At 32.3% G+C, this 26198-nt stretch overlaps 1 protein-coding gene and 1 pseudogene across 2 annotated transcripts; both read right to left on the bottom strand.

Moving 5' to 3' along the window:
- Positions 1–1308: 1308 nt before the first annotated feature.
- On the bottom strand, positions 1309–5382 carry LOC139897738 (uncharacterized). Of its 2 annotated transcripts, none has more exons than XM_071880431.1 (2): positions 3575–5382; positions 1309–1565 (listed from the first exon to the last, which is right to left on the bottom strand). In XM_071880431.1, exon 1 carries the CDS (start codon positions 5250–5252, stop codon positions 3579–3581), a length of 1674 nt encoding a protein of 557 aa, XP_071736532.1. In that variant the 5' UTR covers positions 5253–5382; the 3' UTR covers positions 1309–1565; positions 3575–3578. The 2 variants fall into 2 exon arrangements, with proteins under 2 accessions (XP_071736532.1, XP_071736531.1); XM_071880430.1 differs by having other exon boundaries at positions 1309–1568; positions 3575–5381.
- Positions 5383–6697: 1315 nt separating this feature from the next.
- LOC139901370 (probable pre-mRNA-splicing factor ATP-dependent RNA helicase DEAH5) overlaps positions 6698–26198 on the bottom strand; it is a 77746-nt pseudogene continuing 58245 nt past the window's right edge.

Below are 26198 nucleotides of genomic sequence, written 5' to 3'. Positions count from 1 at the left end.
TAAACGATAAAAGGTAAAAGAAGATAAATACATAGACCAAACAATTACCATATTCACTATTAGACAAAACTTATGAATACTACGAGGGTTATTTTCGTCTTTTCACCTTTTTTCCCCCTCCTCTTCTTTCTTTCAAGTAACACCACAAACGCCACCCACACTTTGTTCAAAAATTAAAATCGGCCCCCAACACAAGGGGTTAAAGCGTCAAATCAAAATTTTCATAAAATATCTTAAATAAACTCCACTCAAATATTTAACAGGTCATATCTTCTCGCTCGCAACGAGTTAAATTTTTCCGACACCATCCTTAAACTCGAAATAATTTTATGAACACAATGTCACTAACTATACGCAAAACGGACACTTTTAAAAAAACGCTAAATATTTAGGGTACTTTTCATGTATGTTTATTTTTCACTCGCAGGCTCCGTAACTAAACACAATAAAACACATTAAAAATCGAACCCCCGCTTTCGCGGCGGGTTCGAAAACTAGTTAGTATCAAAGAACATTATTAATATTATTATTAATTAATATTATTAATATTAATAGTAATACTTTATATACTAAAAGTGGTGGTAATTTCCGTCGTTTCAGTTATACCGGATTGTCGTTTTGAGTTTGCGTTCACATTACAAACGATCCCCCAACTTCGGCTATATTTACACAACAGCCTCTCAAGTTTACACTTTTTAAGTGTAAATATATAATTTTATTAAAATAAAAGAAACTAATTTCACCCGAATTTATAACGGGGCCTATCTTCTCGCTCGGTGCGAGTTAAATTTTTCCGAGACCACCGTTCAACTCGAAAAAATCTTACGAACCTAACGGGACTAACTATACGCGAAACGGAGACTACTTAAAAACGCTAAACACCTCGGGCTATCTCCAATACATTTCTTTCTGTTCGCCGCGAATTAAATTTTTCCGACAGCACCATTACACTCGGAAAAATTTATTGAACAAAACAAAACTAACTACGTTCGAAACGGATACTTTTTAAAAAACGCTTAACACAACGACATCTAACACGGCGCTTAACACATGGGCCGTGTTCCTCTCTGTAAATACACAACGCTACGTTAAATATGAATACGCAGGCCGAAAGCCCCCGCCACAACGCGCGGGCCAGTCTGGACTAGTTTACACGATTTGCATCCAAAAGAATATATCATATTGTCTCTCTAAAGCCAAACCCAATCTCATTTATTTCAACATTGCTAAATATATGAAAATTGCACTTTAAAACATGCATATAATATAGACAGATAACTACATGAGCTACTAACAAATGTCATTTTATTGAATATATAATGTCAACTTCAAATCTTCATACTCCTAACCAACTGTTACATGGAATGTATGCCAAATTGAATCACAAATGTTTCAACACAAATCAACTTCCGACACGAAACTGTTCTTTCATGATATCTAGTACTATAAACTCTAGCAGAAATATAATAAACAAATGAACAAAACAAATTTACAAGATGCTTTCAGCTTTTCCCGGGTATGCGCATCTTTCATTTTCATTGTAGTCTCAGATCGCGACAGATGCCCTCCTAGGCCACAAACGAACAAGTCAATATAGAACGTGCATAGTTGGTTCTTAGTTTCAAAGAAACCATTGTTAAAGTCAAAATAGGATTAAGCCCTTTCACTTAGTAATGATCAATATAAAAAAAGCGAGCCTCATAATGGTTCACTAACTTAGTGGCATATCAAACAATAGTCCACAAACACTTTAACAAGGAAAATAAATCAAACAATTTGATCTTCTTTTTCATCGATTGATGAAAAGATGAAAAGACTTCATTTTATGTCATTATTATTTTGCCAAAAAAAAAAAAAAAAATTAATGAAAAAAATAAAAATCAAACAATAGTCCACAAACACTTTAACAAGGAAAATAAGCTTATCAGTGTATTAAAATTGACACGTGTCAATCAGCAATGATAAAAAGATTAGTTTAGGTTTAACCTTCGACTTCAATCGAGATTACAAAGGTACATCACATACATTGGCAAATCTTGGATGAAAATTTAAATTGGTCATGAGTTTCTTTTCAAAACTAATATCATTTTAATGATACTTTAGTGGCTATTTAACTCCAAAACCATAAAACTCAAAAATTTAAGGGGTCCTATGTAATTAAATTCAGGGTAGTGATATGTACACAACCATTTTTTATCCACACACAAGCATAAACACTTTATGATGTTGTACAGTACAACACTGTAAAGCATGTGTAGTTGTGTATGAATAAAAAATGGTTGTGTACGGATCAACACCCTTAAATTACCCTTAAATTTAATGTGTCCTACACAATTTGAAGAGCACTATATAAAAAAAAATCCCAAACTAGTGGTGTCACCAAACACCATTCGTTATTATGTAGATACGCCATTGATCATATACAAAGATACATCGACACCCAAATCTATATTTTTTCTTTTTTTTTTTTTTTTTTTTTGAACGGCAAGATTGCATCAGTCCGGACCGAAGCCTAGTCATCATTTGCACACACACACACGTTCGGGCAGGAAACCCGAACCACGATCACAGGGATCCGAACCCTTAAACCATCCCGAGGGGCAGGCGGGCCGGACCTTAGTCCCGGATCGGGTCGGTAAAACCTTCCCTTTGGGCTGACCTCAATGGAGCCTATTTCAGTCCATGTTTAATTTGGTCATTCAGAAGCCAGGTTCGAACCCTGGACCTCTTACCCGGCGAGGGTGTTAAACACCACCGCGATACCACTCAGGCAAATGCCTCGGTGGTTATATTTTTTCTTTTGACTAGATAATATATAGATAGAGGTGGCAAATTCAACCTATTTTACTTACTTTAGGTTTTACTTATGATAGATTTATTCAGATTATCTTGTGTCTTTAACAAATCAAAGAGGTAACAGAAAACTGTTTGAAAGTCCTCGATGTGTAATTTTAACATATTAAACCTCCCAAACCTAGTTTTTTTTTTAAAAAAAAAAAAGAACTAGATTATTCTTTAAAAACTCATTAGGAACTCAAATTAGGTGACCACATTTCATTTTGAGATGCCCCAAATTAATTGTTCAATTTAAATTCAACCAATGAAAAACCTTTAGCTAGGTAAATAAAATTGTATTGATGGTACAGAGTTTTGATTGTAGTTCATAGAAACCACGTGCTTTTTATCAGTTGATACTTAATTTAGGACAAAAGGAGTAATATAATTTTCGTAATCATACACGACCGACATATTATCCTTACGGAAGTAAAAAAGTTCCGACAAAAGGTGTTCAACATCCACCTAAGCCAACCCCGCTTCAATCCCAAAAAAAAGTATCCATTTTGAATCAAATTCTTTACCAAACCAGTCCAGTTGGCCACCTTTAGATATTGAATCAAATTCTTTACCAAACCAGTCCAGTTGGCCACCTTTAGATATTGGCAATGCATGACTAATCATTTTTGCATCCTCAAATCAAACCACTTTATGTATTAATCTTATATAATCTACTCATGCAACATAACACATTTGAAGCAAACTGAACATAAGAAACGAAACATAGGATAACACTAACCTGGTCAACACGTATTTATACCATCCTTGCAGTCACTAGTCAAGTTGTTAAATGTCTCAACTTGTGTCTTTGCCCTGTAAAGCACCTCGGTATCAACCGCTACTCGCATATAACCATCAAACTCAACCGGCTTTCCATTTAAAACACTCGTCTCATTATACCATTCACTTGTATTTCCCCATAATTCCTTATAATCATCAAGCAAATGAACCTTATAATGTGATCTTAATCGGTCAAAGTAATTATAAAACGGCTCGTTAGTTGCAATATACAAGTTCCTCCATGGCTGTATAACACCTTGAAGCTTTGCAACTAAAGCGTCGGGAGATGTATCTTCATCAAGATGAGGCCACAATTCTTTATTTTGCGCTTTTTCTCCTCGAATTACATGAACGGCATCAAAATCCCAATCCATTTGCCCGCTAATTTCCGAAACTATGTTCATCAATCTTTTCGATTTCCACAATTTATGCCACGGCCTTTGAATGTAATTTGCAGCTCTACTTTCACAAACTCGGTACCAATAATTCTCGGGCTCGGGTGTATCAAATTGTCGCCAAATAATCGTACTCTTATCTTTCTTTAATTGCATCGGTGTAACCTTATACGTCGGAACTTTTCTCACCGGGATTTTTTTCTTATTATTCTTCTCCCATTTTTTCCAATCTTTTAAAAACTCGTCTTCTTCTACAATCGACGCTGTTTCTTTCAAATGCTCAAAATCAAAATAAAATCTAAAATCCTTTCCTTCTTCATCTTTACCACTTGACGTATAACTCGACGCCAAACAAAGACTCAAATCCATAACGAACGTACGATTCAAATATTGTGCTTCACCAAGTGCACACAAAAAACTCCAAATGTAATGATTCATATTCTTACAATAATCTCCTCCACGCGAGTAATACAAATACTTCCCATTCCTAAACGCACGATCCGAACCCAAAACCGGGATTGTATCATTGATTTCATCATCACGATAAGACGCAGAAACCCTAGCCTTTTCGCCGCCTCTAGTACCATTATATCTACTCCTAGTACGACGTGCATTCACACCCGAATGCCATCCTTTCGCCCCTACTATTTTATACCCGCAAGTATCCGTATACCCAATCGTAAACCTCCTAAAATCTCTATACCGTCTCCACGACTTCTCTTTCCGATTCCTGAACCGCCACGTCACATCACACTCATTCGGATTCGAGCCATTTACCGGCAACTGATACTCTAGAAACACAATCGACTTAAAATGTTTCATATTAAACCTCTTAATAGCCATCAAAACACCTCGGTCAGAACAATTTACCGGTCTAGAATCATCACAAGTACCCGAACTCAAGCTAGAATTGACAACATTGTCTTCCGATTTGACGATAATATCGTCGTTTTGCAAATCACTAGCCACAACATCAGCATCAGCAGGGGCTGCAGCTGGTGCCATCCCAACATCTTCCCCTGTTTTTAAGACCGAGGTATCGATTTGGAAAGTAGCATTTTCTAGATTGGTGAAAACCCTAGTTAAAGCTCTAGATGATTCCCATGGATCAGGTGGTTGGTATGTGATTGCAATTACAGTAATTACAAGAACGATGAATACAAATACAGAGAAACAAACATTACTTATGAGTTTAATCAGGTTTTGCCCAATTGGATCTGTAGTAGAATTGGCTTCTTTCATTTATTATATATTATTATTATTATTATTGTATCTAATCAATTTTTCTATATTCTGTATCATAAAAGGATACAATACAATAAGCCGATTGAAAATATTTGATGTTAAACGATGATTTAGGAAGTGAATTACCTTGGATCTGGAATGGATCTACTAATGGTGATAGAAAAACGTTTGAAGTGGGACTGAAACAGGGGAGACAGAGATACTTGCACCGACTTAAGTTGGAGTTGGTTGAAAAATAAGCAAAAACAAGCCAACTCAAGTCCACAAACACAAAAGTGATCAACAAAAAAACAATTTAGAATGTGACCTTCAACTATCATACTGTTTGCAGCCAACACCCTCAACCTTGTTTTTTTTTTTTTCTCTCTATCTAATTGCAAACTGTGTACTACGTATTTTTTAATTACGTATTTTTTAATCAATACTCCGTAATAAATATCATTTTAACAATTTTAAGTGTCACCTTTAAAGATTAACAAAATTTTAAGAAACTTAATAATTTCTCTTTTAACCGATAAAAGTTATAGATATCCACTAAAATCAATTTTCATTTGTTCAAATACAAAATAACATTTAATTTTAGACAACACGAACTGAATATATTAAATATGTCCTATCATAAAAAGATAATGACAATAACAATAACCGCCATAAAGAAACGATGATAGGGATGATAAGGACAACGACAAGGAGTATAATGATGATAATGATAAATTTTGAGGCAAGGAGGATGGAGGATGGCACCTCCACCACCTCTTCCTTGCGTTTTCTTGTCACATGGAGTGCACATTACCAGGTTTTAAAGACAATATATACTTTGACCAGATGTGCTCGAAATCTTTTTCTGGATTTGCTTCACATAGGCAACGCAAGCGGTACATTGAACATCAACCTACCCTCCTGGCAAAGAAAGAAAGGCGGGTTCGGGCGATTTATCAAAAACGATTGTTGGAGGTGGCCAACGATGGATGTGGTACTTGTTCTTTGGTAGATGTTGTGGTCCAGTACCCAGTTGGTGGTGGCCACTATAGGTGGCCGGAGGACGTTGACTTTGAGGTGTTGACGTTTGTGGATGTTGGATTGTTAGGAGTCATCTGCTTCCATGGTTGTGTATTAGGTCCCCGCCTTTTTAGTGACGCCTTCGGCTTTGGACCAGACGACGATCTCCCTATTGTAGATCTTGTCCAATCCGGGGTTGATCCGGTCTTTTGCAGGTTTGGCCTCTCGTTAAGATGGCTCGGGATGCTTGGTCTTACAGTGCGATGATGGTCAACGTTCTCCCAACAGTCGCCGCTTGTTATAACTGTATGTTTTGTTTGTTGTGCTTATTTATGCGTTTTAGTGAAATCGGTCGTTTGAGGTTCCTTCGTTTGACATACTTAGACTAGTTTTTTTTTTTTTTTTTTTTTGAAAGGCAAGTTGTTGGCATCGAATACTCTCATTTACCATGCACGCACGCGCTTTTGGGCAGGAAACCCGAACCGCATTACAGAGATCCGAACCTTATACCATACCGAGGTGCAGGCGGTCGGACCTGGGTCCTGAATACTAGCATCCCATTTAGACTAGTTTTGTTTTTTTTGCAAAATGCGTTTTCCACGTTGTTGGTGGAGCCGTTTTACTTGGGTCTCGATGTTGAATTGACATTGGAGGCAAGTTTTCTGAAATTTGTTGGCTTCCTCCAATACTGCAGCTGAGAGTTCTGCTCTGATGGAGGTGCATATTCATATTCTCCACTCGGGAAATGGGCAAGCAAATCAACTAAGGCTTTACTTTTAATTGCGTTGGGAGTTACACATTTCATGTCATAGCCTGCTAGAGTGAGGAACCGCCGAGCAGCTCTCCCTATGAGTTATGAGTAAAGCTCGAGACATTAAGTGTTTGATTGGGTCACATCTTGTCACAATATGAACTGTGAAGGACATGAAGTAGTGACGCAACTTCTGAGTAACAAAGACTAATGTGAGGCAGTGCCCTTCCACAACTGAGTACCTTGTCCCCGGACCTGTGATCACTCGGCTCAAGTAGTATACTGGGCATTCTTTCCTATCGGATGTTTAGTCGCTTGTTATTGCCAAGGTTTGAGTTTTCTATTGTATCGATTTTATTTGTTGATATTCGGATCCATAATATGTTATTATGCTTTTCAAGGAAATAAGTAAATAAATTATAGTAATTTACAATTTACATCAAGTACAGTCCATACGGCTCTATTTAGTCGACATCAATCGTCGATTTATTGGCGACTTGACTGACTCTTAGAGCCTAAATTAAATTCCAGGCAGGATTTAAAACCCATGGAAATTTGATTCTACCATTTTCATGGCGTCTATTATTATTTTTATTTTAGTTTTTTTTATTTTTTAAAAAAACTTTTTCCTACTTAAAGGCTGGAGGTCCTCTCGGAAGCAATCTCTTTATCCGTCGAATAAAGAGAGGGATGATTTTCTCTACTTTTGAGAGTGTTTCACTCTGGTTGGAGAAATGACTTGTCTTTATTCTCGGATAGAGGAATGATTGTCTACATATCACCTCCCCCGTAGACCACTCATGTAGTATTGGGTTTTGTTGTTGTTGTTGTATCAAGTACAGTCTACTCTTAACAACTTGCAATAAAATTTGGCAAGCATACCGCAAACTCAAGAACTTTAATCATAACATACTACACTACTACACTAGCATTCATTTTCTCATCACCAAATAACCCAATTCATTCTTAACCATTAATATCCATCATATCAACCTAGTTCATATCAACCTAGTGGTTTCTCACAAAAACGAACGATCACCTCCTCTAAATATATTTTTTTGTGAAATAAACGATAAATTAATGGGATGCGACTTGTACGAAACAGAGAATAGGTCAGGTCATTAAGGCTGTGATCAGAGTCATTTAAGCTATAATCACACATGACTATGGGGTATACCGTATATGTAATAAAAGATCACATATGATTCGATTAAAGTTGAACACCTCATTTTCAATTTATTTAACAAAATCAAATGAACCTTCCAAGTCATGTGCTTTTGTGTTTGTGCAATATGAATTGTACATGTTGCAGCATCCGTACTGGTCAAGCCTAATATTAGTTGTTTTTTACTTTTTTACAAAAAAAAAATTCGGGATATCAACTAATGCAACTTGAAAGAAACAATGCATGATAAAAACATAAGATTTGAAAACTTAGCATTGCTTAGGAACCCAATCTCCAATATATAATGCAATCATAACATGATGTGATTAATAAAAGATTAATTTACATATCACAAAGTTACCAACAAATCAAAAACACATAACTGTGTGTAACAAGGCGCGATCCAGAATAAGCAATTGATCACGTCTGTCGTTTGCTCAAACGCTACCAATTTTGTTTGTTATACCTTTAAAGAACCGTGGTGCCAGTTCCACAAGCCATTTTGGATCTACAGCAGTGACCTCACGCATGTATTCTTTAAAGAACCGTGGTGCCAGTTCCACTAGTTGGGTGTATGTAAACCAGTTTGTTCTCAACTATCGTACGATATCCCTCTTGTCGGTCCCTCGACGCAGCATGGAAGAAATACCCGGCTGTAATTGCCTTTCCTATCTTGGTAAAGTTGTTCCCGGCACTCACAACATCCAATTTATACCTAATCGGATTACAAGTGGTGGGTCAGCACATAAACTAGTGACCATATCATATTAAAAAAAAGTTCACATAACTCATTTAAACTTGGTCAAACTCGATCAAAACTTGGTCAAACTCGACCAAAACTCGAGATTACTCGGAAAATTGCTTAAAACTTGGACAAAGCACAAGGATTACTCGGAAAATCAGTCGGAATTGAGCATAAATCGGTCAAAGACAAACTTAGTCGACATCCGAGAACTCCCTAAAAAGTCCTGACAAGTATTTCCCCCACCCGAGCATAACACTTACGGAGTACTATATTTTTAAAGAAAAACTGAAAAAACATTTCACTTCCGAGTAGCGATATTTGCAACCTTGGCTAGTTCCCACTTTAACCAGTCTTTTTGAAGTTACCAAATAGACCCAGTAACCAAAAGCAAAGAACCTAAAACTACAGGTCAAATAACCGGAATGTATAAGAAACTAACTAGTACAACTATTATAGTTTTCACATTTGGACATAAAATCAGAAACAATCGTCGTATAAATATATACTAGTATACAAGTAATAATTAACGTAAACAAAGCAAAGAGAACATACTTGTCCATAATGAATAGAAGTCGGTTTCTGACATCGCGCGCCATCTTAAGCGATCTCGGCTGAACAAAATTCTCGAAACACCATTGCACCAAAAAGTTATTGGCTTTCCAAGCTTAGTAAACAGCAAGCAAAGTTAAATGATCTCCTTCAGATTGAAACAAATTGGCTTTTCTTTCATCTGCTTCGCCTTCTTTATCCCTAGGTCTGTAAAATATGTTTCCTACCGTAATAATCGCAATTATGGTCAATATCTCATCACTACAACCCAAGTCAACGCTAGCAATCAGCATCTTAGGTGGTGTTTGTTTTTCTAGTTGAAGACCTTATAATGTCTTATGTCTGCGGGCGGGCAGACATTTTCATTTAAGATGGTTTGTTTTTCTGAAGACATTAGCAATAATAACATCTTCAAATGTCTTCTAATGTGCAGCTCTAGAATATAGCTTCTTATTTTATAAGACATTTTGGTGGTGTTTGTTTTTCTAGTTGAAGACCTTATAATGTCTTATGTCTGCGGGCAGGCAGACATTTTCATCTAAGATGGTTTGTTTTTGTGAAGACATAAGTAATAATAACATCTTCAAATGTCTTCTAATGTGCGGCTCTAGAATATAGCTTCTTATTTTATAAGACATTTTATCTCTCTTTAATACCTTATCAGTTATCACTTCTCTCAATCTTTCCTCACCTACCTGCCCACCTCTCCCAACCTAACTAGACACCACCTCCGGCGAAGGCATAACAACCACTTCCGGCGGCGGCATAACCACCACTTCCGGCGGCGGCAGATTCACCAACTCCGGTCGTGGCAAAACCACCTCTGGCCACACCACACCCATTCGAACCATCCTTAGCTGCACTACCCCATGGCGATCTAAAATAGAAAACAAAACCATTCAATTTCTGGTAAGGATATGACCAATACACCATCCTTATCTCTCAATTTAACTCAACTTCGAATTAATTTGAACTAAACTAACCTCCACTGAATAATTGATATATGTGCAACGAAATGCTAAATGAAAAAAAATGAAGTAATTAAAGTAAATGAGAAAAATCAAGGTCTTTGGAGTTGCTTACGATATTATCTACTGTAACGATATAGATAAGATAAATGTATGTATATGGGCGAGATGTTTGTACTCCGTAATAGTTTGTACGGAGTAATTAGGTAAGACAAAATTACATAAATTGAGCTGTTGTATGTATATATAAGACATGTATGTATATATAGGATAAATAGGATGTTGAGCTACTGTATTATGTATCTGTGTTAAAAAAAGAAATGTTGAAAGTTCAATCAAATGATTTTTTTTTTCTAGGATGAAATATTTTAAATTTTAATGTTTTTAAATTTATATTAGTTCAGTAATTAAATTATTCGATAAAATAACAAAGTTACATAAATTGTAGATCGACTGTTGCAGACAAAAAAACAAACAGTCTTCGTTGTTCAATTTACAGACCTTCAGAGTACATATTATCTACAGATGTGGTTCGCAGATCTTCAGACAAAAACATCTTAAAAAACAAACAGCACCTAGACATCGGAGGTTCGAGGGGTAATTCTGCCATTTTACTACCAAATTTCGTTAAAAGTCCTTCTTTGTCAAGAGCTTGAAGATTGTAGAGATGTTCAAGAGCAGAAAACACCGTTTGAGGAGACAGTGGGTCCATGAAATCGAACGACATCAAATCATCTATCCCAATCGCTTTAAAATTTAACGTTATCGATCCAAGATTCATCCTTTGTATTTCTGGAATCGAAGTAGGCGGCATTTGATTATTAAACGCACTTTCAGTGTATAGTCTATAACATTTTCCGGCCCCGTACGTCCTGCGCGGCTAGCCCGTTGACTAGCCGATGCCTGAGATATTGGAGTAACGACAAGCGAATTAACACCTTGTTTCGCGTCATACACATTTTGCTTAACGAAACCCGGATCAACGATGTAAAATATCCCGTCAATCGTCAACGAAGCTTCAGCTACATTAGTTGCGACGACCACCTTTCTCTTCCCTGGTGGTGCGGGTTCGAAAACCCTGGATTGCATCTCACTAGGTACGCCACTATAAACCGGTAATACGATCAACTCAGGAACATAATTACCTAATCCTTTCATTCTCTCAAATAAATACTGGCAAGCGCGGTCGATTTCTTCGTTACCAGTTAAAAACAAAAGTATGTCCCCCTCGGGTTCTGTTAAATGGATCTGCATTATAGTAATCAAAGCTGCATCGAGATAATCGGTTTCTGGCTGTTTGGTGTATAATATTGTAACACCATAATTTTTACATACACATTTTTTTTAAACACTCACAGCGGAAGACTTCAAAGTTTACACATCATATATTACTACATAGTAATATGATTACACGAAATCACAGGTGTTACGTTATGAATACAAACCAGTTGACCTTATAGATTATTACAAAACATCAGAGTTATACACTGTGTCAAACATCTTCACTTGCCTTGCAAAACCTACCAAAAGCTGCTAATCTATATCTGCAGAGCAAAACACTGTGGGGGAATTAGCATATCGCTAAGTGAATGACAATATCTAAGTGGACATCACTATAAGCATCAAGCACAACTTAAAGGCACTGGTCACTAATCACTTAAAGCCATAAACAAGAGGACCGACAACCCATAGCTGATCAAGCTCGAATATACCAATAGTCCACAGTACTGAGTCACTAGTATAGTCTTCCAGACGTGATGCACTCGTCATTCACACTATACCACCAATCAGTAACGCTTGGACCTAATACTACTACCCGACACCAAGGTAAATAGCATTGACCTCTTACGTCGGGAACACCATCGACGTGACGCCGGAATTCACCCTCGACGTTAGCACTGGGTGCGCACACAATCACATATAGTCACAACACTGGTCACAGACTCATTACACAGTCTAATTGTAAGCAAGGCACGAATCACTATACTTGTCACTATATAATCACATCCATAAAGATAATCTCACTCACCTGGAAGCACAAGCACTCAGTTGTCTTATATCACAGAGTCTTCACCTTTTCGTCTATCACCTGAGAATCATCACAAAATATCTCAAGTTAGTATAGTGTTCAAGTGTTGAATCGCGCTTCACATTTAACAGAAAATATTCACAAAGCATATATACACATATTCCTTACTCAAAATCACTAAGATTTAATACTTATACACAAGATTTAGGATCAAAGTACCAAAATCCCCAATTTATACAAACATGAACCCTAAAATTTAAATCACCATTTATGCAAATTTAACACAAATCAAGTATACCCGAATCATGTATATAATATATAGAACTATAACCAAATTCAGTTTAAGCATAAACACATCAAACCACAAGATTTGATCACAACCCTATAATTATCAAAACTACTAAAACCCCATTTAATTACACAAGAATCTAGCCGTATGTATCTCCACTTTCTTGTTTACTGTTAATCCAACAAATCAATTATAAAATATCAATCAAGTTTTTGAATCTAAATATCAAGATTCAAGTAGTTAATCAAGTTTCATAAAAGTCACGAAACTCACTCAAATAACAAGATTAAATCTAATTGAAAAAATATTATATATACCTTGGTTTTTCTGTCTGGATCACGAAAACAATTCCCATCCAAAAAGCTTTAATTAATTTTAAGATCAAAGGTTAGATATTTGGTAGTAACAGTGTTTGTGTCGGTAGTTAACTTGGGTTATACAAGTGAAATAGAATACAGACATAAATATAATAGATACATACGGAATACTTAATAGGAGGGTAACCTCCTCAATTAAATATAGAGGTGTTTTATCCGTTATCTAAAACACAACGTACCTCGTTAAGCAGTCCTAACAAGGTCCAAATCACTCAAACATATATTTTCTGTGACCATTGTCATGAGTACATTAATTTAGTCACATAATAAATTATCAACTCATAATTTATTATTTCCCTCCTTATAATTAAATCATATTAATTACTCATAATTTAAATATCATATTTAAATTATAATAATAAAATAACACAATATACCTATTTCATTTAGGCCCATAACTAGGGTGTTACAAATTTACCCCCTTAAAAAGATTTCGTCTTCGAAATCTGGTCACAGTTAAACAGATGAGGGTATTTAGAGGTCATCAACTCCTCGGTCTCCCATGTCAGATTGGTGCATAAACTATGCTTCCATTCCACACGCACCATGGGAATCTGCTTTTTACGTAACTTAGTCACTTTTTTATCGACGATCCTCACTGGTTCTTCTACCAATTTCTTACTTGAATCTACTTTCAGATCTTGAAGCGGAAGAATTTGATTTTCATCGTCCACTTTACACTTACGAATATAGCAGATGTTGAACGTGTCATGAATACCAGCTAACTCTGGAGGAAGATCTAACACTACGGTTTGATCATTTAGCACTTGATGAATTCTAAAAGGACCAATGTACCTTGGAGCTAGTTTTCCTCGTTTGCCGAACCGAATTACACCCTTCCATGGTGACACTTTTAAATACACACGTTCACCCACGGTAAATGTCACTGGTCGTCGACGAGGATCTACATACATCTTTTGTCGATCTCTAGCAGCTTTCAGCTTTTCACGTGCAATAGCCACTTTTTCCGCAGTCTGCTGCACAATTTCTGGACCCGCAAACTGTTTCTCATGTGATGACCCGGGAATTTCCGACCAAATTTAAACTTAATCTTAATAAGTTTCCGACATGATAAGCAAAAGTTGTAATGTTAAAGTCTCATAAACTTTGAACTGTATTCATGCATCCATTCGACCTTTGAACTATTAATATGAATTCAGTTGCCCTTTGACTAACCCCGACGATTCACGAACCTTTAACGTATATATAGATGTGTGTATATAATATATATACTTATTAAGTGAAAACCTTAACAAAGTATTAGATGCATAGTACCTTACATAAACGTGTTTGTTTCGATATTTGTTCAACATAGTTATCGACGGAATCAAAAGATAGATACATAAATAAATGTATATATATAAGTATATATATAAATATAAACAAAAGTATATATAATAGTTTGAAATAATAAAATGCAATTTAATCAATTGAGATAAAATGTAAGCTAATGAACAGAATAATTAAATTACTATGAATATATATATTTAGAAGACCTATATATAAGTAATGGTATATGTAAAGTAATATATAAATAATTTATAAATATTCAATATTTGATAAAAGATATTATGGAATATATATTACATACTTATTTAAATATTACATCAAATTAAGTACAAGTCTAAAATTATAATTGTTATACTAATGTTATTATTACTCCATTATTATTATCAACATTAATGTCATTATCATTATAATTAGTAGTAAAAATTATAACTTTAGTTATTACTACGGTTAGTATTATTATTATCATTATCCTTAGAAATTTGTATTATTATAATTATCATTATTGTAAAAAAAAAATACAAATTATTATTATGGATAATATTATATTAATTATTTTTTTAAACAATATTATTATTCTTATTATTAATATTATTATAATTATTTTAGTTATTATTAATATAATTATAATTATTAATTATTAGTTATTAATAATAATAGGATAAGATCATACATATGGTATATACTGATATATGCATGCATATAACAGATATATATTTTTTTTATATATAAATATAAATACACTAACATATATAAAAAGCAGTATTTTTATTTTAACAATTAATAAGATAAATACATGAATATATATATGTAAAAGAATCCAAAAATCGTGTAACATCCCAATCTAGCTGTAGTATGTTTTTGTTTTTGGTCTCTAATATTTTTTCCAGTCAATATCAGATCACAAGCATCCAAATTCCGTTGAGTGTCTTAATCCACTTTTAACATTTTTTTTATATTTATTTTTTTTCTCCGATGGAGCAAAAATTCTGTCGACGTCCCTTTTTATATACAAAACGATCAACCTAGTTGTAAAACACTTCAATTGATTTTCTTTAATCATTCACTAACTCACACAACCACATTATAATAATTATACGCTGCAAATTCGAGTTATAAAATAGAAAATAAATCGATAGTCTCTGTCTTTGTATCTTTTTTCAAAAACTTCGAAATTTTGATTTATTTCAAAATCTATTAACGTAGTTCAGTTCTAATTCTTTCATTCAAACTTTCTGGAAAGTATCAAATCTCAATTCTTAGTGTCGAGCAAGAATTTTGGAGTCAAACTTTCGAATCATAAAGTCAAACGTTATGTTCTTCATAAAATTCGAGTTTCTGTTAATGTTTTTGGATCAATTAACGATTCAATAAGATTCAAGGATGGATTTACAACGTATTTCATGTAGAAATCTTTCTCTAAAAGTGATCGAATTTTAAAATCACCGTTGGAGTTCTTGAAAACTGCTGCGAACGTTTTTTTTCTTTTCTGTTAAATTCGTTCTGTTAATTTAAAATCACATTATAAGTTGCTTTTGTTTTAATTATATGTATTAAAAACAATAATCAAGTTAATAAAGATTATTGAGTTGGTCTCTGATCGATTTGCAAATGAAGAAGATGAGGAAGGATAGAAACAGAAAAAGAAAGACTTATAAACTTTTAGAGGGAATTAGTCTCAGAAAAACTGATACAGTCGAGTGGTTTAGAGTGTTGGTGTGTAACCGGGAGGTCGTGGGTTCGAGACCTGCAAGGGTCTTTTCTTTTTCAGATACGTTTTTAAGAGGTATTTCTCAAAATTTTTATTTATTATTATTATTATTATTATTATTATTATTATTATTATTATTATTATTATTATTATTATTATTATTATTATTATTATTATTATTATTATTATTATTATTATTATTATTATTGTTATTGTTATTGTTATTGTTGCTATTATTATTATCATTATTATAATTATGTAGCATTATTATAAATATTATTAATACTATTATTATTATTAAGTTTATCATTTTAAGTAGTATTATCATTATTATGATTATGAGTATTATTGTTATCATTAGAACTCTTATGATTAACATAAGTATATTATTAGTATTAACGTCATTTTTGAGTTATTATTAGTATCACTGTTAGTAATAAGATTGTTATAATTACTACTATTAAGTGTTAGGTATTAATATCAAAAAGTATTATGATCAATATCATTATTATTAAAAGTATTAAGGAATATAAAAATAAAAGTTTTAAAAATATTATTATTAGAATTATAAGTATATATTCACTATATTAATAAAGCATTTTAGAAACATTCATATATATAACAATTTATGTATTTTTAACATAACACTAAACAGATATACATATACATTAATATAACTATAAAAATATAAATCGTTTTGAATGTATACACAAAGTAAAAATATTTGTTATTAATATAAAAGTAGTATAATTAATAAATTTATATACATATTTATTTGATTATGATTATTGTAATAATGAATATACAAATGATCTAGGTTCGTGAATCCAAGGCCAACCCTATACTTGTTCAATGTCGTTCTATGTATTTTTACTACAAAATACATTAGGTGAGTTTCATTTACTCCCTTTTTAAATGCTTTTGCAATATATATTTTTGGGACTGAGAATACATGCACTGCTTTTATAACTGTTTTACGAAATAGACACAAGTAATCGAAACTACATTATATGGTTGAATGATCGAAATCGAATATGCCCCTTTTAGTCTGGTAATCTAAGAATTAGGGAACAGACACCCTAATTGACGCGAATCCTAAAGATAGATCTATCGGACCCAACAAGCCCCATCCAAAGTACCGGATGCTTTAGTACTTCAAAATTTATATCATGTCCGATGGAGGATCCCGGAATGATGGGGATATTCTTATATGTATATTGTGAATGTCGGTTACCAGGTGTTTAGTCCATATGAATGATATTTTTGTCTCTATGTATGGGACGTATATTTATGAGAAATGAAAATCTTGTGGTCTATTAAAATGATGGAAATGATTATTTATGTTAAACTAATGAACTCACCAACCTTTTGATTGACACTTGAAAGCATGTTTATTCTCAGGTACGAAAGAAATCTTCCGCTGTGCATTTGCTCATTTTAAAGATATTACTTGGAGTCATTCATGACATAATTCAAAAGATGTTGCATTCGAGTCGTCAAGTTTATCAAGATTATTATTAAGTTAGTTATAGTTAGATATATTATAAAATGGTATGCATGACGTCAACCTTCGATATAATGAAAGATTGTCTTTTAAAAAACGAATACAATGTTTGTAATATGTATCATATAGAGGTCAAGTACCTCGCAATGTAATCAACTGTTGTGAATCGTTTATAATCGATATGGACTTCGTCCAGATGGATTAGGACGGGTCCTTTCAGTTGGTATCAGAGCGGTGGTCTTAATGAACCGGGTCTGCATTAATGTGTCTAACTGATAAGTCGTTAAGATGCATTAGTGAGTCTGGACTTCGACCGTGTCTGCATGTCAAAAGTTTTGCTTATCATCCTTAGAAAATTACCTGCTTATCAATCTTAGGGAATCATTTGCTTATCATTTTTAGTTTAGACAAATCATAATGCAATGATTGCACGAATAGTGTATAGACAAAATTCATATCTTAGCGTATCTGTTATTGTTACCTTTGCCTGACAGATTCCGTAGATTTCTCCGTAACTTATGGGATTTTAGTATTATATATGCATATGTAAATTATGTATTGCAGGGTACTAATCTACATCCTATAATCTATTTCTTATAAAAAATCCTTAATCTGATAGTACGAGATGAATCCTGCAACCAGTTCGAGTCCCTCAGATTCCGATAGCTATTCCGATAGTTATTCCGACAGCTATTCCGACATAGACGTTCACCTAAGCTCCGAAAACAGCGTCATCGGCATGAATCAACCAATCAGCCATTATCAATTCATCTGATGGGTTCGTAGTCGACTTAATTAATGGAAACGCACAGAAGGCAATCCCTTCCACCAACCGAATTCACCTCTTGACAATGAACCTGAAGCGTTTACCGGCGAACCTGTTTGAGACACCATTTTCAGTCTTATTTCCAGAGTAACTCGACAAGATTATATTCTATCCACAATTCTGAACCTTATTCATCTGCTTGTTCCGACCGACAATCATCTTGGAATAATAGGAGAAGTCGACGAACTTCGCGCTCGAGTAATCAATCTGGAGAATATGGTACAAAATGTACCAGCTTTAGCAACATCATTGGCACCAACAGTACCATCAGTAACAGTACCAGTACCATCAACAATCCATGCCTCAACATCTCATTATGTACCTCGAGTATAATCATCGTTCTACGTATCGTTCTACATCGATTATCTTCTTTCTTCATGACGATTAAGTAATCTCTAAATGTTTTAGAGATTATGTATTCTAGTTCTAATGGTAAACCAAATGAGTTTAATATCACATTGACTCATTAAATCCATAATTACATCTGAAGAAAATATATATGTATATATGTTTTCATAAAGATTGTAATTAAAATTTTTATTGTACAAACTGTTAATGGTGAAAATATTTTAACGGGTAGGTAATACTCGAGGAATATTTAGATTTCGCATTAATAAGTTACACTGTACATTCTTTGAATCTGATTCAACAGTCATTTAATATCCTATTTACATCTACCGATATACGAATCCGTTCACCACAGAATAACCATTTTCATTCAAATTCAATTTCATATTTGGATTTTGACTTACCAGAATCCTACAAGTGGCATAATGAAGAAATAACAAACACAATAAAAATTGATTAGAAACAGACTAATTAACAACATGAAATTCTATTAAGAGTCCACGCTAACAAAATCCTAGCTAACTGCTCCTAGCTAACTGTTAATTCCTTATTACCATTTAATTTATTTATCGCAGTTTAATTATCGCAATTTATATTCTCGCAATTTTATTTATCGTCATTTAATTTCTGTTATTTACTTTACGCACTTTATTTATTGTCATTTAATTTCTGTATTTATTTTTCGCACCTTAAATATCGGGACACGTATACAAGGTTTTGACATATCATATCAACGCATTTATATATATTATTTGGAATAACCATACACACTCTATATGCAGTAATGATCGAGTTCTCTATATAGAGTTGAGGTTGATTCTACAATAATATATATAATTTGAGTTGCGATCGAGTCTGAGACGTATACGGGTCACGACACGTATTAATTAATTCGAATATTATATATGAATTATTGAAATGCTAACTGTGGACTAGTAACTGTGGACTATCAACATTGGACACTTAAAATGAATTAAAATATTGATTATAACATATGAAACTAAACAATTCTTCAAGTTTTCCACTTGATTTCGTCTTAAACCTCATTTGTATCTTCACGATTACATTCTGCGTTCAAACCTTTCATGATTCTTGAAAACACCTCAATCGAGAGGATGAACCAACCGCACTTCATCTACGGAAGGAAAGATTTATGCATATAGTTATGCACCTGAGAAACTCTCAGCAACTGAGTAAAAGTTTAACACGTAGCCGCGTCAGATCCTTTGGCATTTATTAGCAAAAATAATTTTTGCGATCCCTTTTCAAGGTAGCCAATTTTGTCACAGCTCCAGCAAGTCAACTTCGACTTTTCATTCGAAATAGCCTTACTATAATCCTGATATATACGATTACCCTTTTGATATCGGAGAATTCTTTTATATTCCACCATATTACCAGCAGACATACCAGCAACCTCGTTACTTCTTGGCTTAAATCTCTCTGACAAATTATTATATTTATTCATTGAAACCCTATCATATACTCATCCGCATCTTGTAACGAGAACTGCCATACCAATTACTGGGAATCAGCAATCAGTACTTTGAAAACTCACAGCATATCTACATCAACAGTTATATGTATGACATTTATCTCTTAGAATTATGATCTCTCCTTCTGGAATTCTGAAAAGCACTCAGTCACAAATCAATACTCTGAATGTTGAAAAAGCTGAATGAAGCAGCAGAAACCATAGACAACCGTAAACGACCATAATCATCGAAAGTTTGATGATAAAGAATAGTATGTTGGAAAAGCTCAGAAAAGTTGGAACTGGAAAACGGATTGAGCTAACCACGAAGGAGACTGAGGATAAATACAAGGACCATACCATATATTCAAAGAATCCAGGTAATTCTGGATCCGATGAAACCTTCAAAGAATATCTTGCTCCGATGTCATGTTAAAATCTTGCGGAAAATCTTTCTCCATCAACCATCGAACTTAGAAATTTCAAAATATCATCATCAATATCTTCGATATTTCTCAGGATATTTTCATAAATATTCTCGTCCGAAATTATATACCTCTTCGTACTTCCTGTGTATCATTATATTGGAAACATTCAATAGAAAATTTAGTACCGAAAAGTGGATTATGCGAAACTATGAAGGAAGCCATGGATAAATCACAAAGAATAAGTTTGACTTCAAAGAATTCAAAAGATTCAATGCCTGCTGAAGTCTTTAGCGAATATTTTGCTCCTTACTCTAAACCCTTACGGATAAATCTTCTTCATCATCCATTGATATTAGAAATTCCAAGATATCATCATAGCTTTCATTATAAATATCCTCCATATTTCTGAAGATATTTTCATAACTATTCTTATCTGAAATTATTAATCTCTTCCTGATATCAGTGTTACATCATATAGAAACTGTTAGTTTCTATATTCTGTAAACTTTCAAGCTTATAAATATGAATGTTATTGAAGTAATGTTGGGAACTGATGCATGAGTTAGTATAATATAATGACACTTGATCAACGTGATTATATTACAGTAAGTCATGTTGAGTTTCTAAATGGAACATGATGATTCACATATTATAACGTCATCATGTGACATGTTACATAACTCTTTCATTCTGATTAACTTCTGAACATATCAAGAAAATATATTCTTGATAGTTCTATTCTCAGTGACTCTGGTAATTTGACAAATCAAATCGTGTTATCACGTTCTTTCTTGTTTAGAACATTATATTCATTCGAAACTCCATACTTACGAATTCTGGACCATTACAAGAGGTGTCCAATCGTAAAAAAAAGAAACGAAGGGACAAAGCTCCAAAAGAAATAGAAATTGGAGTATAAATCGCAGCAAAGAGGAAGGAGTATTAACTGTGGATGACAATGATTATAGAAAATAGATATAGGGACATTGAAATATAAGGAAAGATATAAAGCCCGATAACAACACCTAAATTACAAACCGTGTATATCAATGTTTATCGCAACATAAAGACACGGGAGAATTATAAGTACTATAACCCCAAGGGCAAAGTTGAAGTAAGCAGATTCCTCTGGTGGAAGTTGGAAAAGAAGAATAATTGTTGCGATAATAAGGATGAGGACAAGGATCATAATCGGATTAAGCATTATTATAATCTTTTGGATATATGAACTGAGAAAGAAGGCATAGAAGTGGTGAAAACTAATGGAACGAAAGAGTTTAATTTATAAAGGAAATATCAGACAGAGTAATCGAGGCAGATCATGGTATTTAATGATAGAGATCTTAATTTCCTTACTCACCGAAGAATCAAATCTTATGGATTTCGAAGATTTTCTTTAAATCTCTTGAATTCTGGAATTCAACCCTGACTCTGTCAAAAGTTAAGACGCACCTTATTTTCTAAATTCAACCATGACTAGTCAAAAGTTATGATAAAATTTTGTCTATCTCATTTCATTATTTTAAGATAGCTTCACTCGTGCTCTTTGAATACTCGAATTATTTTATCTGTATAATGATAAAACTCTATTTATCAGCTCATATTCGTCAGGAAAACATATTTATTGTTAGCCATGACGACCTCACTTAAATTTCGGGACGAAATTTCTTTAACGGGTAGGTACTGTGATGACCCGGGAATTTCCGACCAAATTTAAACTTAATCTTAATAAGTTTCTGACATGATAAGCAAAAGTTGTAATGTTAAAGTCTCATAAACTTTGAACTGTGTTCATGCATCCATTCGACCTTTGAACTATTAATATGAATTCAGTTGCCCTTTGACTATCCCCGACGATTCACGAACCTTTAACGTATATATAGATGTGTGTATATAATATATATACTTATTAAGTGAAAACCTTAACAAAGTATTAGATGCATAGTACCTTACATAAACATGTTTGTTTCGATATTTGTTCAATATAGTTATCGACAGAATCAAAAGATAGATACATAAATAAATGTATATATATATATAAGTATATATATAAATATAAACAAAAGTATATATAATAGTTTGAAATAATAAAATGCAATTTAATCAATTGAGATAAAATGTAAGCTATTGAACAGAATAATTAAATTACTATGAATATATATATTTAGAAGACCTATATATAAGTAATGGTATATGTATAGTAATATATAAATAATTTATAAATATTCAATATTTGATAAAAGATATTATGGAATATATATTACATACTTATTAAATATTACATCAAATTAAGTACAAGTCTAAAATTATAATTGTTATACTAATGTTATTATTACTCCATTATTATTAACAACATTAATGTCATTATCATTATAATTAGTAGTAAAAATTATAACTTTAGTTATTACTACGGTTAGTATTATTATTATCATTATCCTTAGAAATCTGTATTATTATAATTATCATTATTGTAAAAAAAAATACAAATTATTATTATGGATAATATTATATTAATTATTTTTTTTAAACAATATTATTATTCTTATTATTAATATTATTATTATTATTATAATTATTTTAGTTATTATTAATATAATTATAATTGTTAATTATTAGTTATTAATAATAATAGGATAAGATCATACATATGGTATATACTGATATATGTATGCATATAACAGATATATATATTTTTTATATATAAATATAAATACACTAACATATATAAAAAGCAGTATTTTTATTTTAACAATTAATAAGATAAATACATGAATATATATATATATATATATATATATGTAAAAGAATCCAAAAATCGTGTAACATCCCAATCTAGCTGTAGTATGTTTTTGTTTTTGGTCTCTAATATTTGTATCCAGTCAATATCAGATCACAAGCATCCAAATTCCGTTGAGTGTCTTAATCCACTTTTAACATTTTTTTTATATTTATTTTTTTTTCTCTGATAGAGCAAAAATTCTGTCGACGTCCCTTTTTATATACAAAACGATCAACCTAGTTGTAAAACACTTCAATTGATTTTCTTTAATCATTCACTAACTCACACAACCACATTATAATAATTATACGCTGCAAATTCGAGTTATAAAACAGAAAATAAACCGATAGTCTCTGTCTTTGTATCTTTTTTCAAAAACTTCGAAATTTTGATTTATTTCAAAATCTATTAACGTAGTTCAGTTCTAATTCTTTCATTCAAACTTTCTAGAAAGTATCAAATCTCAATTCTTAGTGTCGAGCAAGAATTTTGGAGTCAAACTTTCGAATCATAAAGTCAAATGTTATGTTCTTCATAAAATTCAAGTTTCTGTTAATGTTTTTGGATCAATTAACGATTCAATAAGATTCAAGGATGGATTTACAACGTATTTCATGTAGAAATCTTTCTCTAAAAGTGATCGAATTTTAAAATCACCGTTGGAGTTCTTGAAAACTGCTGCGAACGTTTTTTTTCTTTTCTGTTAAATTCGTTCTGTTAATTTAAGATCACATTATAAGTTGCTTTTGTTTTAATTATATGTATTAAAAACAATAATCAAGTTAATAAAGATTATTGAGTTGGTCTCTGATCGATTTGCAAATGAAGAAGATGAAGAAGGATAGAAACAGAAAAAGAAAGACTTATAAACTTTTAGAGGGAATTAATCTCAGAAAAACTGATACAGTCGAGTGGTTTAGAGTGTTGGTGTGTAACCGGGAGGTCGTGGGTTCGAGACCTGCAAGGGTCTTTTCTTTTTCAGATACGTTTTTAAGAGGTATTTCTCAAAATTTTTATTTTTTATTATTATTATTATTATTATTATTATTATTATTATTATTATTATTATTATTATTATTATTATTATTATTATTATTATTATTATTATTATTATTATTATTATTATTATTATTATTATTATTATTATTATTATTATTATTATCATTATTATTGTTATTGTTATTGTTGCTATTATTATTATCATTATTATTATTATGTAGCATTATTATAAATATTATTAATACTATTATTATTATTAAGTTTATCATTTTAAGTAGTATTATCATTATTATGATTATGAGTATTATTGTTATCATTAGAACTCTTATGATTAACATAAATATATTATTAGTATTAACGTCATTTTTGAGTTATTATTAGTATCACTGTTAGTAATAAGATTGTTATAATTACTACTATTAAGTGTTAGGTATTAATATCAAAAAGTATTATGATCAATATCATTATTATTAAAAGTATTAAGGAATATAAAAATAAAAGTTTAAAAAATATTATTATTAGAATTATAAGTATATATTCACTATATTAATAAAGCATTTTAGAAACATTCATATATATAACAATTTATGTATTTTTAACATAACACTAAACAGATATACATATACATTAATATAACTATAAAAATATAAATCGTTTTGAATGTATACACAAAGTAAAAATATTTGTTATTAATATAAAAGTAGTATAATTAATAAATTTATATACATATTTATTTGATTACGATTATATGTAATAATGAATATACAAATGATCTAGGTTCGTGAATCCAAGGCCAACCCTATACTTGTTCAATGTCGTTCTATGTATTTTTACTACAAAATACATTAGGTGAGTTTCATTTGCTCTCTTTTTAAATGCTTTTGCAATATATATTTTTGGGACTGAGAATACATGCACTGCTTTTATAACTGTTTTACAAAATAGACACAAGTAATCAAAACTACATTATATGGTTGAATGATCGAAAGCGAATATGCTCCTTTTAGTCTGGTAATCTAAGAATTAGGGAACAGATACCCTAATTGACGCGAATCCTAAAGATATATCTATCGGGCCCAACAAGCCCCATCCAAAGTACCGGATGCTTTAGTACTTCGAAATTTATATCATGTCCGATGGAGGATCCCGGAATGATGGGGATATTCTTATATGTATATTGTGAATGTCGGTTACCAGGTGTTCAATCCATATGAATGATATTTTTGTCTCTATGTATGGGACGTATATTTATGAGAAATGAAAATCTTGTGGTCTATTAAAATGATGGAAATGATTATTTATGTTAAACTAATGAACTCACCAACCTTTTGGTTGACACTTGAAAGCATGTTTATTCTCAGGTACGAAAGAAATCTTCCGCTGTGCATTTGCTCATTTTAAAGATATTACTTGGAGTCATTCATGACATAATTCAAAAGACGTTGCATTCGAGTCGTCAAGTTTATCAAGATTATTATTAAGTTAGTTATGGTTAGATATATTATAAAATGGTATGCATGACGTCAACCTTTGATATAATGAAAGATTGTCTTTTCAAAAACGAATACAGTGTTTGTAATATGTATCATATAGAGGTCAAGTACCTCGTAATGTTATCAAGTGTTGTGAATCCTTTATAATCGATATGGACTTCGTCCGGATAGATTAGGACGGGTCCTTTCATCTCACCTGCCTCCAACCAACACGATGGAGTT

This window comes from Rutidosis leptorrhynchoides, chromosome 3, assembly GCF_046630445.1.
Source record: "Rutidosis leptorrhynchoides isolate AG116_Rl617_1_P2 chromosome 3, CSIRO_AGI_Rlap_v1, whole genome shotgun sequence".
Taxonomy (NCBI): domain Eukaryota; kingdom Viridiplantae; phylum Streptophyta; class Magnoliopsida; order Asterales; family Asteraceae; genus Rutidosis; species Rutidosis leptorrhynchoides.
The sequence above is the reverse complement of the archived record's forward strand: the minus strand, read 5'-3'. Positions and strand labels throughout refer to the sequence as shown.

Excerpts from the sequence above, each read along its gene's own strand:
- LOC139897738 (XM_071880431.1), bottom strand. The coding sequence starts at position 5,252 with ATGAAAGAAGCCAATTCTACTACAGATCCAATTGGGCAAAACCTGATT.